The following is a 15,441-nucleotide window of genomic DNA, read 5'->3' as shown; positions in this document are numbered from 1 at the left end:
AAAACAGATTACAGACTTGGTATTGGTAGGCTTGTCTCTTCACCAGATCACATAACGAAAAATACTGTGCTTGATGTAACGTCTTTGCAGGGCAAATCCCACGAAAAACTTCATCAAATGTAGGTACTTTAACTCCAGGTGGGGGTTGGTAATCATTTTCCTGCTTGCTTTTCTAAAATTAAAATTGTCTTTACTAAGCAGTGTTTTAAGTACTAAAAACATCTTAAAATCGGTAGTAAGAAAACAAAAAAATACGTGAACATTAAGCGGTATAGAAGAATATCACTTCTTTTAAGTCAAACAGTGAGACCACATGACGTCACAAATGGAAATACTTTCAACACACAGTTTACGAAAAACGACTGAATGTAAGGAAGGCACTAACGAAACTGAAGCAGAAAAACAAACACAAGTGAATTGGTTGTGAGAAAACGCGAACAAATCTGTCTTTTATACGATCCAGAGGAAACATTCCCTCACTACAGTGTATCTCACTTGTTAGTATAACAACCTTGACATCAGTTTTAAAAGAATACCTCTTTTGATTTAGGAGAAACTTCTTTCATCAAAGGCACCAAGTAACTTCGACTTGCTGAAACAGCAAAACTTGCAACATCCTAGTATATTTGAAGAATAAAATCAAAGTAAATTTTCTTTATAGTAGATTTTGTTTATAAATTTGCAACAAATAGTCATTTAGGTATCCCATACTTATGCCATTGGCATGGCACTTAAGACTTGGACTTTATATTTTATATAGTATTTTTTATTATTAAAGCAAATATATTTTGGGAATTTATGTTTTGATATGTTTCTATGCAAGCTGAAAGTTAAAATCATGTCAACTTTTCTTACGGATAGAAGTTCTTACGACCAAGACTATTGGCACATGAGGACAAACTGGGTTTTTTTCTGCGACTATAAAATAAATAAACCCGAAATGCACTAGAGGTACATTTTTGATATTCAAACTAACAAGAAATAAAACAAGAAACAAAACTCACTGGATCGTTCTTCCCAGGACAATCTCTCACAAAATGTTTATGATGAAATAATCCCAATTTTTGTGTCAGCAAGCAAGCATGAAGATGTGATCGAACATTATGCCATGCGTACAATCGTTGAAGCTGCTTGTCCAACGCAGCAGTGACATCAGATGTGTAGTTGTATGTGTAGAAAGTAATCTAAAAAAAGGATCATCGTTTATTAACTAAACATTCTCATAAAACGCCTTGTATATCAAACTTACAGTTGTCCCTTCCATGTTTTGTAATTAATTGGCTAGAAAAGGATGAAAAAATTACCAGTCTACAAATAAAGCTTTTCTGGTAAAACATCAATAGTTCATTTCAAAAATAATTATTATATTTACACTAACAATGAGCCTTACTGTACCTTTTTCTGTTCAAAGACAGCCATAAAAAACTTCTGCCGAGGTACAAACGTGTGTGAAATACAAGAAGGTGGTTGAACATCTTGGAATCGTCTTCGTTCATGACTGCTGCCAGGATTTGGAAGTTGGAGGGGTCGAAATTTTTGCTTGCATTGATCTTCTACGAAATGAAAAATAAATAAAAAAAATGTAGTGGAAAAATTTAGTAAATCAAACAAATCGATTTACTAACGGTGACAAAATAAGACTATGGTTGTCGTTGCACTATCAACACTGATACGCAACAAGCCTTTTCAGATCTAATATAGCTCTGCTTCTACAAAAAATACACTGTAAAGTCAACATTAAGTTTCAACAAGCATTACCCAGCATTGACTTTCCCTCTTCACCATCAGATAGCTCTGCAAAAAAAATTTGCATTAAAATCAGTCTGAAAGTCTTCTTTCATTAAAAAGAGTTTTTTTTATCAAAACTTAAGATCTCTAATTCAAACGAACACCATAGCAGCTAAAGTAAAGTTACACAAACTTTGAGTTTCATTTGGTCTAATTACAAGACCTCCATGCCCCATCACTATATTTTATGACAAAGTCAATTCCTTATAAAAACTTTGAGAGCAAAGTTAAATTTTCAGTTGTTACACGAAATAAAAAGTTTAACAACATATCCCCATTAAAGATGCACCACCTACCTGCTTCGTTTGTACCCATACTGAGCAACCATTTGTGAGAATTGTGGCCAACCACAACAAACTTATTTACTTGTTTTGGTATTAACGATGGATGTGTCTTAGTGAGTGAGTCCATTGATGATTCACCAGATTGTTCAGGCTTCAAAAAAGAAAAGAATAACATTAGAGAATATCAGAAATAAGGCTTTGCTTTTGGATACTAATAATGCCCAATGTTACTATTAATTTGTAGGAAAGTCCAAGAGGCTTATTTCCCTATTCATAAAATACAGTCTCAAACAATAATAGCAAAGGAATAGAGTTGTGAACACTACCCCATCAGACAATGTGTATACTCTTTCCATAACAAATACATGCATTTTAGCCTTTTCAATTCTTACAGCAGATTTACGACCCTGATATTAGATTAGTCGGTTGCATCAACAACCTTACAGTCCTAATATTAGCTGACATCAACATGATCCCTTTTCAGGATGCCCACGACCACAAAGATCTCAATATAATTTAATAACCAGGTTGTAAAGCATTCTTCTACGTATTTTTTCACACAACCTAAATGAACTACTCTGTCGAACAAACCAAAGGTCGCGCGACAATTACCTTCACAGCTGATCTCTCCTGAAACCTAGGATATGCAGGTACATTGGTACCATCCACGCATCTAAGTAGAAAAAACATGTATATATATACAGTAAATCCTGAAAGGGAGTTTAATCAAATTTCCTACAAAACAACACTCTTGTTACAACGCTATTTCTGAAGCAAATAATAGTTGTTTAAAATATCTACCTGTTAACATATTTGTAAACCTTTGGCACAATGTCGCCAGATTTATCATTCATTTCTTTTACAAATTCTTTCATGACAAGCTCGAGCGGATATTGTTGTGTGAGGTAGCCTACTTGTTTGTGCATGCTCTGGCCACCTTCTTTTATCAAGTTGTCAAATATCGTTGGGGCACATTCGTGGTAACTGAAAAATAAAACAAAGACATGAGTAATATACCCACCTAAATGGTTTACACTGGTAACATGTTTACAGACTTCAAGATGTAAAAGGATAGAAAAAGTATAAAACAAGAACTGTATCAAAAGGTAACTTTACTTTATTAAAGTTGGCCAAAAAAGGGTTCAAACCTGAATACTTTAAGGAAGAAGCTTTTGCAATATCAAAATCACAACGAAATTTTTGAAATCAATTTTTGATTTTGAAGACTTTTGGAAATTTCGTGCATTCGAATGTTTTGATTTTAACAATAAAAATCGAAATTTGAAACTAAATTATTAGACTATATTTTGACTAAAGTTGTAATTTCTCCGCGTTTCTTTCTCAACTTTATGATTTGGTTTGAATATACTTTCGCAGTTGAGCAGCCTAGACATGTTTTACGGGGAAGAAACCTTCACAGAAAATAAGGTTAGATTACTGTGAAAGACTTGAAATCGAATAGATGATAGCATAGGTACTTACTTCGCATGTAGTTCGCCTTTTATACCATGTTCGTGTTTTCTTCTTTCCTTTCGATTATCAAGCTCTAACCTTCGTTGAATTTCAATCTCTTGCCAAGTCGTTGAAAGTTTTTTCTCTGAATCAGTTTCTGCTGTGACTGCTTTAAAGGATTCGTGAACTTCAGCATCAGTTAGCATCACATAAGAGGTAACAGGAAGTTTGAGCTGGTTTAATTCACTCATTGAGATGGTCTTCTGTTGTTTATTTAATTCTGATTGTGCTTCATCTGAGTGATTGCTTGGCGTAAGACTACTGGCAGATCGCTTTCTCATAAGTGGACTATCCTCTCTAAAAGAAAGAAAGAGGTAAAGATAGAAGCAAATATTGTCGTTACTTTTAATGACAACTTAAAATTAACTTCAGATTTCATTGGTGTTGCATTTTGTATTTTATGGTAAGGCTGTTACAGCAAGCACGCAAATCCAGTACTTTTTTCCAAATGATGCATAAAATTATCCTATTGCAGGGTCTTCAGCCAAAGCAATAAAAATTTCCTGATAATGTCCTGATTTCTCTGACAAAATTATAGAGATTCCTTAAATTTATAATTTCACATACTAAGCTTTGTAAAACATTGTCAGAGACAACTTAACAGAAAGTAAAAAATGACCAAAGAGTATTGCTGTGTAACAAGTTTTATCTGGTTAAGATAGTGATAAACAATTTTTTCTTTCTATGTTAAAAATAAGACATCACTTCTAAATTTTCGTATAAACCAATTAAGCTTATACCTCGACGTTTTTTTCTTTGCGACAACAGGACTTTGTCTTCTCTGCTCCATCAAACTGTATCTTCTTTTTTCAATTTCTTCTGGGCTAATCTCCACAGAAGTGTTATACTCTCTTGGCAAACTCTTTGGACTTTCCGCAACCAGGCTTAAATCGTCTTTTACTTTTATGCCTGGAGATTCTGAGCGCATATCGTTTGGCGTTGTGGGCTCAGAGAAAAACTTTTTCAGATTTGCATGTGGTTTAATCAATTTAGGTGTGGTAGCTGCACTTGATCCAGAGGAGTGTACACTTTGTCGCAAGTGAGTAAATGATGATCTACGTACGATAGATTCTCGTCGTGATGAATGAACTGACGATTGTAGTGGTTTTGGAATATGACACAATGGTGTACAAAACAAATGATATTCCAAGAACACGTCACATAGGGCATGCTTTACACAGTTTAGAAGATCTTTTTCAAAGTTATCCATCTCAATATTGCCACGTTCCCATATTTTAAACTGAATCAAAATATTGCGACCTATAAAATAGATTTGTATACCGTGTACCAAAAGATACAGCAAACCATTTATTTTAACTGTACTTAAGCATTGGCCACACAACAACACATAACTGTGAAGTTAGATGTTAACACACAAAAAAAACAGTGAGACCACGACCATAATTGCAATACGAGAGGTAAAATTGTATAGAATATACAAAATATAATTATATGTATGCAGATGACAATGTAAATAAAAAGCTGACCAACAATTCAAATAAAACAAAAAATCAAGACTTACACATGCCACTATCATCTTCATTTAAATCTTCAAACTTTTTTAATTCCGAAATCTGATTAAAGATGGCGTTAAATTCTTCTGTTGTGGAAGATTCGTAATTAATAGTTGGATAGTAAGGCTGAGCTAACACTTTGTTGTTGCTTTGATCAACAAGAGTGACGTAAACAATACCAATTCCTTAAATCACAATTTATTTCAATGAGTCTCTGAAGAAGTACAGCATAAACAATGAACATAGGTGGAATCACCTAAACGCAGTAAATAAGATAGCAGGGGGAGAATAATAATAGTATCTACGTTAAACCACCACCACCACATCAGAAAACACATCTAAACTTCTGAATACTGAAGTTGTAACTGAAATGATTGTAAAAGCAGAATCTACTTTACAGGAAAAGAATTATGCAATAGTGTTGAAATCATTAACTGTTGCCTGGCTTGCATTGATAGTTATATCTCCATAATAATAGCTTTATTCTGTCCGTCTCTGCGCAAAATGGTACCTCAAGTAGCAAGACACATGAAATGCGGTATATAAAGGATGGGCAAACCCGTAGATTATTCACTGGCCACTGACTAGTATATATATATTGCTATTAGAAGAAAGAAACTCTCCCCCTGCAGGGTCGAGTAGAAAGTTCATATTTACCATTGCCAGTAGTCTCTCTTCTGTTATAAAGATAAAGATCATTAGAACAAATAGGTTCTGCAGTAAGTGATGATGGTTTTGAAGCTGAGAAATCCTTGAAATGAAAATCTGCTTCAGCTACTGTATATCTTGGAGTGTTGTATTTTTCAAGAAGTTGTTGATGAAGGTAAAACATAGCTGCATGTAAATATCGAACAGCATAGTTTGTAACACACAAGCGAATGATACGAGCTGGCTGATGTCCAATTGGTTGAATAAACTATAAACAGCAGACCATCAATGTTTTACCTAATATAGCCTTGGTAACAACCAAAACCTAGATTGGACAACACTACCCCTCACAGTGCACACACTTGTTCAACATATTTTGTTTTGGCTACACAGACTGGTTGAAAAAAAGTGGATTAAGCATGGCGATATATATGCCAGCTGATGATTCATACCTCAAAGTGACACAGTATTTAATTGTTTTTTATAATAAAATTTTTAAAACCATACATTTAATATATAACGTCCTACACTGTTTGTTTAATAAAAATGAGACATAAAGTAACAGACCAGAGAGAAGAAATCTGAAACTGTCCTTATGTTGATCGTATAGCTGATCTTCTTGTGGCTGTATCAAGTTGAAGTTTTATAGACATTTCCTACTTATCCTTGTTGCATCCTAAGCATGGGAATAACAATTGTGTACTTAAAAAAAGAAAAAAAAAAAAAACCCATCAAAACAGATATCACTCATAAATATTAAAAACAGTTGCATACCTCAACATCTTGCGGCATCAATTTACATTTAGGGTTGCGAGCAAGTGATTGATTTATCAAGTCTAATGTTGTCACATCAAGTTTTTTTATCACAATCTGCATTAATTCTGTTTTAATTTCAGAACCAGGGTCTCTAATACCATAAAAGGACAGATTCACATAGTCCTGCATGCCTTGATTATGCAATGAAACTTCGGATGCAGATATACGGTCTTCGTTTTTTGACATATACTGTCCTGATTGGTATGATTCCTGACGCTAAAAGAAAATAAATCAGACATAATGAAAACAGCAGAGTTATGCTGTCATTAACAGGTGATGCAAAATGATAAACCTTTATACATTCTACATTTTGAAAAATATCAAGTACACATTACCTCGAGGTCAAAACGATTAAAAGCTTGGTGTTCTTCTTGCTTCATAATCAGCGAAGAAAGTGACGATGCACGGGATTGATGGTTTAAATCCTCACGCACTGGAGTAAACAAATGCTCATCATCAGGGAATGGAGATACTGCCGAGCTTTGACGATTGTGGCTGCCCTCATTAACTCTGTTAAAAAAGGAATGCATTTTTAACAACAGTGTCCCAGAGAATAAAACAACTTTTGGCACTTAAAACTCTAAATTTAACCAGAATAGTATTTTGAGATATCCGAGTTTTGTGCAACAAATAATATTAATGAATACCTAATCCGATAGTAATTCTGAAAGTATAATTTTTTTGAAACTATCCTTGTTTGATAATTTTATTAGCAAATTTCAGTCTTATAGATTAAATATTAATCCTTCCCCTCTGCCAGCTTTCTCAAATATTTTTTAAAATATATCTTGTTTAAAAACAAAACTCGGTTAAGACCTACAATAGTAAAATGTTGGTAATCTAAGTCCTTTCAAGATATATTTGCACCATGATCAGAGTAAGAAAGTTCTCAAAACCAAGAGGTATACCGAGTAACACATAGGAGGTATTAAATAATAAAGGACAGATTTGCTACATAAAAATTTGAGTCTAGATCTAACACAGTCCAGGCTTTTCTATGAAGATTTTGGCTAGTTTGTACAAAAATCACATTTTAAATGTTTAGTGCTTTCACTAGGGCAACTTCTCATAAAATTCGGAAATTTGTATGTTTTACCAATAGCACCCCTCGATTAATTTACTTTTTATGAGGGTGTGCGTATGCTATAGTGTGCCTTTTCTGACAATACCCAAAAATCAAAATTAGAATGCAGGAATATAGTAATGACAGCAGTAAAAAAAAATTTTACTCCACAGACTAGAAGAGAAAGGGCTATGGGTGAACACAGCCAAGTCTAAGGTCATGATTAGTAGCATTGCAGCCAAGTGTGACCTTGTAGTTGGAAAGTGGCCTTGTGGAGTTTGCAGGAATGGGGTTGGTAGTAACTCAATTTTTTGTCAGACTTGCAAGCATTGGGTACATAAGAAGTGCAGTAGTATTGGTGGAAGGTTAAGAGCTGACATTCAGTTTGTATGTGAGCGTTGCAAAGGTGAGATTATAAAGAAAGAATTAGTTCCAGCTTTATTGATGTACAACAGTGGCTCGTTAGAGATAGTTGAGAACTTCTGTTACTTAGGTGATATGTTCGGCAGTGAAGGGGGTTGGAAGAAGTGTTACTTCCAGGATAGGTTCAACTTGGAAAAAGTTCAGAGTTACTTCCTTTGTTGACCAGCAGAGTCTTGTCAATTGAGACAGAAAAATTTCAGATGAGCTAAGAAACCGGCCAAGTATCCGTAGAATTAAAAATGTTATCCAGATAAGAAGATTGAATTGGCTGGGGCATTTGGAAAGAATGGAGGGGGTAATTGGGTAGGAAAGTGTAGAGACTTGATAGTTCCTGAAGCAAAGCCCAGAGGCAGACTGAGAAAGACTTGGCAGGAGGTTATAAGGACAGACTTGATACAGAGGAAGTTGAGTTTAGATCTAACACAGTCTAGATCAGATAGGAAGAGGATCATTAATATACCCCGTCCAACCCATGCTAGCATGGAAAACAGACGCTAAGCCGAGAATGATGAATGATGATGATGACTCCACAGATTCAGCTCTTTGGAACTACAATTTTCCTTTATTAGATTTAGCATGCTTGCTCTGTATTCACTAAAAATATGTAAGCCTCTGATTGTACTAGCATATAGTTACAAACTGCCACCCCATCCCTGAACATTTGCCACACATTTAGTAGAGCACCCTTTTAAGTAGGAAATACACAATCCAATTTATTTTTGTCAAAGTCAAACTTTGCGTTCGAAAGTAATTGGGAGATACACAATCTATTTTGTTAAATACGATTTTTCGAATTCGACAAACTTGTTGAATTCTAATTTTATTTCAAGGAGTGTAACTGGTTGCAAATTTTTGTTACAATTTGAGAAAACTGATTGGTTGATGTTTCTTTCAACAAATCCAAAAATTAGATTCTACAGAATGGATTGTGTATTCACCATAAGTCTGTTGCTACAGTTGTACATTGAGGAAGGTAAAATTCACTGGCAACTGTTTAGAAAGCTTTGAGCTAAGATTGGGTGACTTTCTGCAACTGAATTTAAAAATAATCATTGCAGAAAGTTTTTATAGCCATGTAGCTTTTTGTGAGATTGGGAGAGATATTTCACAAAATTATTTTGCACATTCCAAATAAACAAATAGGAAAGTGAGTTACGGCAGCATAGGTATATACAGAAGAATCTATAAAACATATTCCCCATAAGGTGGTAAATTGACTGTGTAAAGTTTTTTTAGAAGTTTTAAAATAATTGGACGGGTTACCAAGAACGTTAAATGTGAAAAAAATACCTGAAATAAAATACATTATTCGTATTCTCTCGAATGACGAAAAGGTTTTGACGATTGGCGACCTGGAACTGAATTAAAACACTCTTGACTGCAAGTAAACCTCTTGATGCACCACCTATTGTTGTGGTTGTAGTCAAGCGGCTGTGAATAGGAATGTTTTTTTGCCAAACCAGCTCACATTCAAAATAACCAGGTTGAAATTTATATTCACCATGGACGACTGAGCCAAACGGCGTGTTTGTGTTTTCTCGTCCTTTTACAAAAACAATTTCACTTCCAGCATTTTCACTTGTGTCCCATAGCCTTTCTTCGTCATCAGCGATCAACAAATTATGACACTGATTTGTGTTGTACAGATTTTCAAGCAGGATACGCTAAAAAAATTGATTACCAGATTACTAAAATGACATTGGTAAATAAAATTAATCACAAACATTGACTGTAACATGTGAACATAAGACAGCTTAGGTTATGCTATAATAAATTGGTCATTGATATTTCGTTTGTTCATTGTCAAGCTACACATGTACAATTTTGCCAGTAATGTCACCATATTTTGTTTATATCAAATACTCTTTCATTGAAAAAATATTGATTTTCCGTGTTTTTCAGTGTGGAGGCCCAATTCAGTCGTCAACAAATAAAAGTCAAAAATTACTTATCAAAGTTAATACAAATTTTACAAGAGTAAAAAGGGAAGAAATTCGGTACTAATAGTCAATATGAATTCCGTATTTCCATTTAAGGCTATAAAATGTTGATGAACAAACTTTCAGATGGCCTTCACCTAAATAAGTGTTTCATGGAGTACCAAGTCTGTAAGTTTTTAGTTAGTTTGAAACTGTAAAATGTTTTTTCAACACATCAGTTTTCAGAAATCACAAGGAATTAATGAGAAGGCCTAGAATAACAAGAATTGCAATTTAGTTAAACTGATTCGCAAAAAGCATAAAATATAAACCAAAAAAATAAAAAAGGCAAAAATTAGATAGACATATATTTAAAGTTTAGTTGTTTTGGAAAACATAATCTAAAATTATTGGCTGACAAGGTCGACAATAGGTGAACTCTCTCAGGACTGTTGTGACTTGTTAATATCCTGGAGTAGGGTATACAATTTTTGATAAAGAAATATACCGACAGTTTAACAAACTTGGTACGACTTATGTTAATGGTATGGGAACAGTACCTGGTTTACAATTTTACAAATTTGATCCATTACATCCAACAAACGATCATATATACTTTTATGATGTTCCATGTTTCTTAATGTTTCTGCACGTCTAAGGCATAAAAAAAGTCATTCAACAAAAAAAGGAACACGTATTAATACTTGAGATGATTGCCTAGCCCTGCAGTTGTATTGGTAAACGCTTCCATAGCGTAAATAGGCACCTTAAGAGCACTCCTTCTTATCAGGATCCTTATTGATAACTATACGAAAAGGAACTAAAGACATTATCAGGACCCCTCACATGGGGAAAATCATGCTAACTATTTGTCCCAGAACCAACAAAAAACAGATGAAAATGGCTCAGAGAAACCATTATGCTATCTCACAAAAATGCTGGCATAAAATTTTCATTTAAATTCTTTTCTTACACCCCTTCCTTCCAAAAACGTGTTGGGGGCCATTAAATATATAAAAATGCTTGAATGTTCTTCATCACTGAATAAATAGGTTCATACCTACGGTGAAGATACACATCAACAGACTCCTCTGAAATGTGAGTAAACAGCCAGAAATCTGGATGTGGGTGTAAATTACTTTCTTCCTCAAAATCCAGAGCTTCACTTATTAACTGGTTTTTGGTGTTCTGTTTTGTAGATACAATATCTAACATGTCCGAATCAACAGAATCGTAATCATTATTTTCCCCTTCTTCATCTCCACTGATGTTTTTATCATGATCACCTATGAATTAAATCAAAGAGATCAATTATATTTTTACTTTTAGATATTTTGACATTTATCAGAAAAGTGAGTTATTGCCACTGGTTAGGTATAAGCCAACCTAATCTCATAATACTAAAATGTAAGTTCTTGCCACTGGAAAAATTCATGGTGATATTGCATGTATCATTGACATTTGCATAAAAGTATATCACGTTATTATTTCATGCATAATTTTTTTGCATATTCTTCAGTATAATATTACAAAAAGACAAAGAATGTTTCTTGTGACTTGAAAGTAAGATCCACTTTGGCTATATCACTCATTACTTCAAGTGTTATTCTGGTTAAACAGCTACTAGATACTTAATGGCTTATGAACCGTTTATCCAGTCACTACATGGGAAAACAGCAACCTTGGTTATTTGCATGCCGTTGCTATTTTTGCATAACAACCTGATAATCGGTTTAAAAGTTTAAAAGACATCAAAAATTATAAAGCACTTGTTACCTGACAGATGTAAATTGGGAAGACTAAAACTTCTTCTAGTTATTTTTAATTGTTCATCAGTATTCTTTTCAGTGTAGCTCATGCATCTGCGTATAAAAAATCCTTCATCTTCAGGATTTAAAGATGCTGAAGAATCTCCTTTAGAAGATGACTTTCTGTCAATAGAGCATGATGTTACTGGATTAATATCCGATGCTGACTGCCACATATGTGTTGTTTGATTAAGTATATTATCTGTGGTCTGACTACTCATATCGATATTAAACATCTCAGAAGTCAAGTAAACTGATGGTAAGCTGTGACTCCTTGATGCTTGGACCATGCTTTCATTCAGCTCAATTCTATCAATCGTGTGTTGACGATTGGCTGTAAAATCAGATTGACTTCTTCTATGGCCAAGCCCTTTTCTTTTTGTCTTCCCTCTTTCTTTAACATCGTCCATTACAGCACTTTCTGTATCAGATTCATCATCACGATTAGGATTTAATACAACACAATAATATTTACCAACCCTACTTAGTTCATATCGGCCTAACCTTGCGCTTTCAAGCTCACAAATAAACAGCGGTAAACAGTGATCACTAGCTTTTTCAATTCCTGTTACAAACATAAAATATCTTCTCTCGAATATACAGTTTTCTAAGCCTTTTGAACTTTTTACATGTTGTGATACTTTGTCTAAGTTTTTCTCAGTGACAGGTCCTTGCGTTCGTAATGCAGACGCTATTTCGTCTTCCAATAACCAATTAATTTCAGTCATTGTCTTTTCCATTGCTAAACGCTGTGGTACTGGCAAGATATCCAGTGTATCTGCTAAATCATGTTGAGCATAACTAAACACAAAACATAATTTCACTCCTGTTAATAATGTATTAAAAATGAAAAGGTTGAAAGTTATAATCTAACCTATTATAAGTCATAAGTAGTGGGTCAACATATCATCCTGTACATAACAATATCCTTTATGATAACATTTCAGATTTTTAGAAAAAAAACGGAGATAATCGTGCATGTTTTTATTACCGTATTTTCTAGTATATAACACGCAGGTTATAAGTTCATTTTTACAACTTCAACCGTTGGTGCGGGTTATAATCTGGTGCGAGTTATAATCTGGTGCGGGTTATAATCTGGTGTGGGTTATGTGATAAGTTTTATTATATTTTCTGTCATTTATAGTGAAATTTAAAGTTTATACATTCAATGAAGAAAATAGTACCAACGGGATAAAATGCGTACATTAATATAACTGCATGCGCGATTCTATATCTACGTAATCTTACTTCAACTACGTGAATTAATTTTTTTTACACAGTGAAATTGCTTTCTTTAACTTTCTATTGCTTGCCATTGCTAATATTACAAGCTCGCTCTGAAACACAATTCTGGAGATCATTTTTCTTTTGTGTTGAATTTAATTCTAATCTAATCGGAGACAAGGAAGTTAAGAATAAGAGAGTCGCTAGTTCAGACACTTGGTTCTCGTGTTTGGGGTTCACAAGTTTAAACATCCCCCACTTGTCTCCAGCATGAAAAAACAGAACACACGCACATGTTTATAAAATGATTAGGGTAACTTAAAACACGCTGAATTTTTTCTTAACATGATGCAGGTTATGCAAAGGTGCAGGTTAGTAAAACACATTGATTTAAATTTTATGTGGATTATACGAAGGTGTGGGGTATCTAGCATCTAGTTTATAACTCCCTAAAAAAGCTAAGCTGCGGGTTATATGATGTGCAGGTTATATACCCGGAAATACAGTACAACTATTCAGAGGACCCTTTAGACTTTAGTGCATCAATTGGCAAAGTCCACATGTATTCTGTATATGTTTAGTACAAAGTGCTCCCAGCAGCCATGTTGGAGACAGAATACAATTACTGGTGAAAAGAAGCTAAATATACCTTTCATCTTGTGAAAGTTGTGATAATAACCTCTGTCTTCTTTGCCTTTCCGAGTCTTGTGATTGGGCAGAATAATAGCTATCACAAGAATCTCGTCTCTGTAACACAATTTCTTTTGGTGTTTTCCATTCACTGCCTTCTTCAGGCTCACTTGGCTGAGTAAGGCAGATCAAATCCAATGTAACTGAAAATGCTTTGGAAGAACAATCAATGTCTCGACCAAAATCATCAAGTTTGGTTAGTATGTCAACTAAAGAAATAACATAAAATTTAAAAATAACATAAAAATACTCTTTTCTTAACAAAACGTTTTTCAATATTTAGCAATTTCAATAGGGAGAATTGCACTCAAAATAATAAGAATATAATAATAAGCACTCTAATGAAAATATGTTTATTTTATTCCTCTGAGCCAATCATGTTCACGATATTTTTAAGGCTGAGGATGAAAATATATAAACCAAGTTTTGACTCACCAAGGCATGTTGGAAGAGTGGTAACTGATATTGGTCTAATGGTATTGCCAACTTGACTCTTATAGTGACAAGAGCAGGTTAAATGCAAAAACAAAGGTCTTTGGCCATCGTTTACTTCACTAACTTCCAGGGCATCTGCTGGCAGACTTTCCAGTTCATCTGTTTGGTTGTCGCTTTCTGTACAAGGTGTTGATATACTCTCTGTCTCTTCAAGGTCAGTTGAATGGCTGATTGAACTACGTGCACTAGAAGCCTCGACCTAAAAATTTACATACCCCATTTCGCGTTTTTTATACCACTTATTTACAAAAAACACATCCTTATATAAAAAATATACAAAACTTTATTTAAGTGAATCAAATAATAGACTTGTTTAAAGACAACATAATTCTGTTCCACAATCCTCTTTTAAAAAAAATTTTTTGGTTCATTTCCTCTCAAATTTTATTTGAAAGAAACAACACCCCCTATCGAATACTAAACGCCCAAAGAGGCAGTAAATAAAAGGCTACCTGATCATCACTATGAACATCTTCAACATTTTCATTCAGTGTATTGGAGAAAAACATGAAATAGGGATCGTTAGGTACAGGTTGAAAGTATTGTTCTAAAATCTCCATAAAGAGAGCTTTGATTTCATCATGCAATGCAATGTTTTCACACTCCTTAGTCTTTGATTTAAGTGACGTCTTGCTGCTTAATATTGATGACGAGCCACTTGAACTTCTTTTCTTTAAGCGGGACAAGCTTTTATTCAGCGGAACATGGATTGAGTCAAAAACATCCTCTGAAACAAACACATCCATGCTGTAGGTATTCGTTCTATAATGACTGCATATAGTTTGAATAAAGTTTGTAATGTCAATTTCTTGAATTGATTCCTCGCATACTAACTCAATAGAGAGTTCCACATCATCTGCGTCTAGTATATAACCCCCTAACAAACAGCTGTACACGCCACTAACAAGTGCCCAGAAATAATGATCATATAAAGCCTGACAAAAAATAGCTATTTCTCTTGATCTGTCTTCAGGCAATTTTTGGTTAATGTGGCGAGGTGTGAGAGCACTTTCACTAAGTGCTTGCGTATAATCCTGCAAGATGTCTTGATCATAGCATGCATATGTTTGTGGAATTTTTTTCACCATCTGATACTCACATTCAAAAATAAAAAATGGTAGGTGTCTCCTTCCAACTAATGTTGGGTTTGATGGAAGATCACTGTTTACTGATACTGATCGATCTAAGACAAAAAAGAATGGGGAATGACATACCAAGATAAAATCTGAATTTTCATAGAGACAATTTTTAAAT

The 15,441-nt window shown here is 34.2% G+C and overlaps 1 protein-coding gene across 1 annotated transcript in view; it reads right to left on the bottom strand.

Moving 5' to 3' along the window:
* LOC130657719 (KICSTOR complex protein SZT2-like) overlaps nt 1–15,441 on the bottom strand; it is a 41,114-nt gene that overhangs the window by 7,863 nt on the left and 17,810 nt on the right. The window contains exons 28-48 of the mRNA XM_057460730.1: nt 14,640–15,370; nt 14,128–14,386; nt 13,652–13,901; nt 11,744–12,576; nt 11,028–11,253; nt 10,528–10,621; nt 9,339–9,712; nt 6,898–7,072; nt 6,521–6,778; nt 5,756–6,014; nt 5,107–5,283; nt 4,325–4,844; nt 3,555–3,881; nt 2,874–3,056; nt 2,685–2,745; nt 2,085–2,223; nt 1,759–1,794; nt 1,396–1,553; nt 1,005–1,184; nt 537–617; nt 17–172 (exon numbers count right to left, since the gene is read on the bottom strand). Of these exons, the coding sequence (XP_057316713.1) occupies nt 17–172; nt 537–617; nt 1,005–1,184; nt 1,396–1,553; nt 1,759–1,794; nt 2,085–2,223; nt 2,685–2,745; nt 2,874–3,056; nt 3,555–3,881; nt 4,325–4,844; nt 5,107–5,283; nt 5,756–6,014; nt 6,521–6,778; nt 6,898–7,072; nt 9,339–9,712; nt 10,528–10,621; nt 11,028–11,253; nt 11,744–12,576; nt 13,652–13,901; nt 14,128–14,386; nt 14,640–15,370 (5,477 nt within the window). The remainder of the gene's footprint in view (nt 1–16; nt 173–536; nt 618–1,004; nt 1,185–1,395; nt 1,554–1,758; nt 1,795–2,084; nt 2,224–2,684; nt 2,746–2,873; nt 3,057–3,554; nt 3,882–4,324; nt 4,845–5,106; nt 5,284–5,755; nt 6,015–6,520; nt 6,779–6,897; nt 7,073–9,338; nt 9,713–10,527; nt 10,622–11,027; nt 11,254–11,743; nt 12,577–13,651; nt 13,902–14,127; nt 14,387–14,639; nt 15,371–15,441) is intronic.

Source organism: Hydractinia symbiolongicarpus, chromosome 9 (genome assembly GCF_029227915.1).
Source record: "Hydractinia symbiolongicarpus strain clone_291-10 chromosome 9, HSymV2.1, whole genome shotgun sequence".
In the NCBI taxonomy this organism is placed as follows: Eukaryota; Metazoa; Cnidaria; class Hydrozoa; order Anthoathecata; family Hydractiniidae; genus Hydractinia; species Hydractinia symbiolongicarpus.
This window is presented reverse-complemented; position numbering and strand designations above follow the sequence as displayed.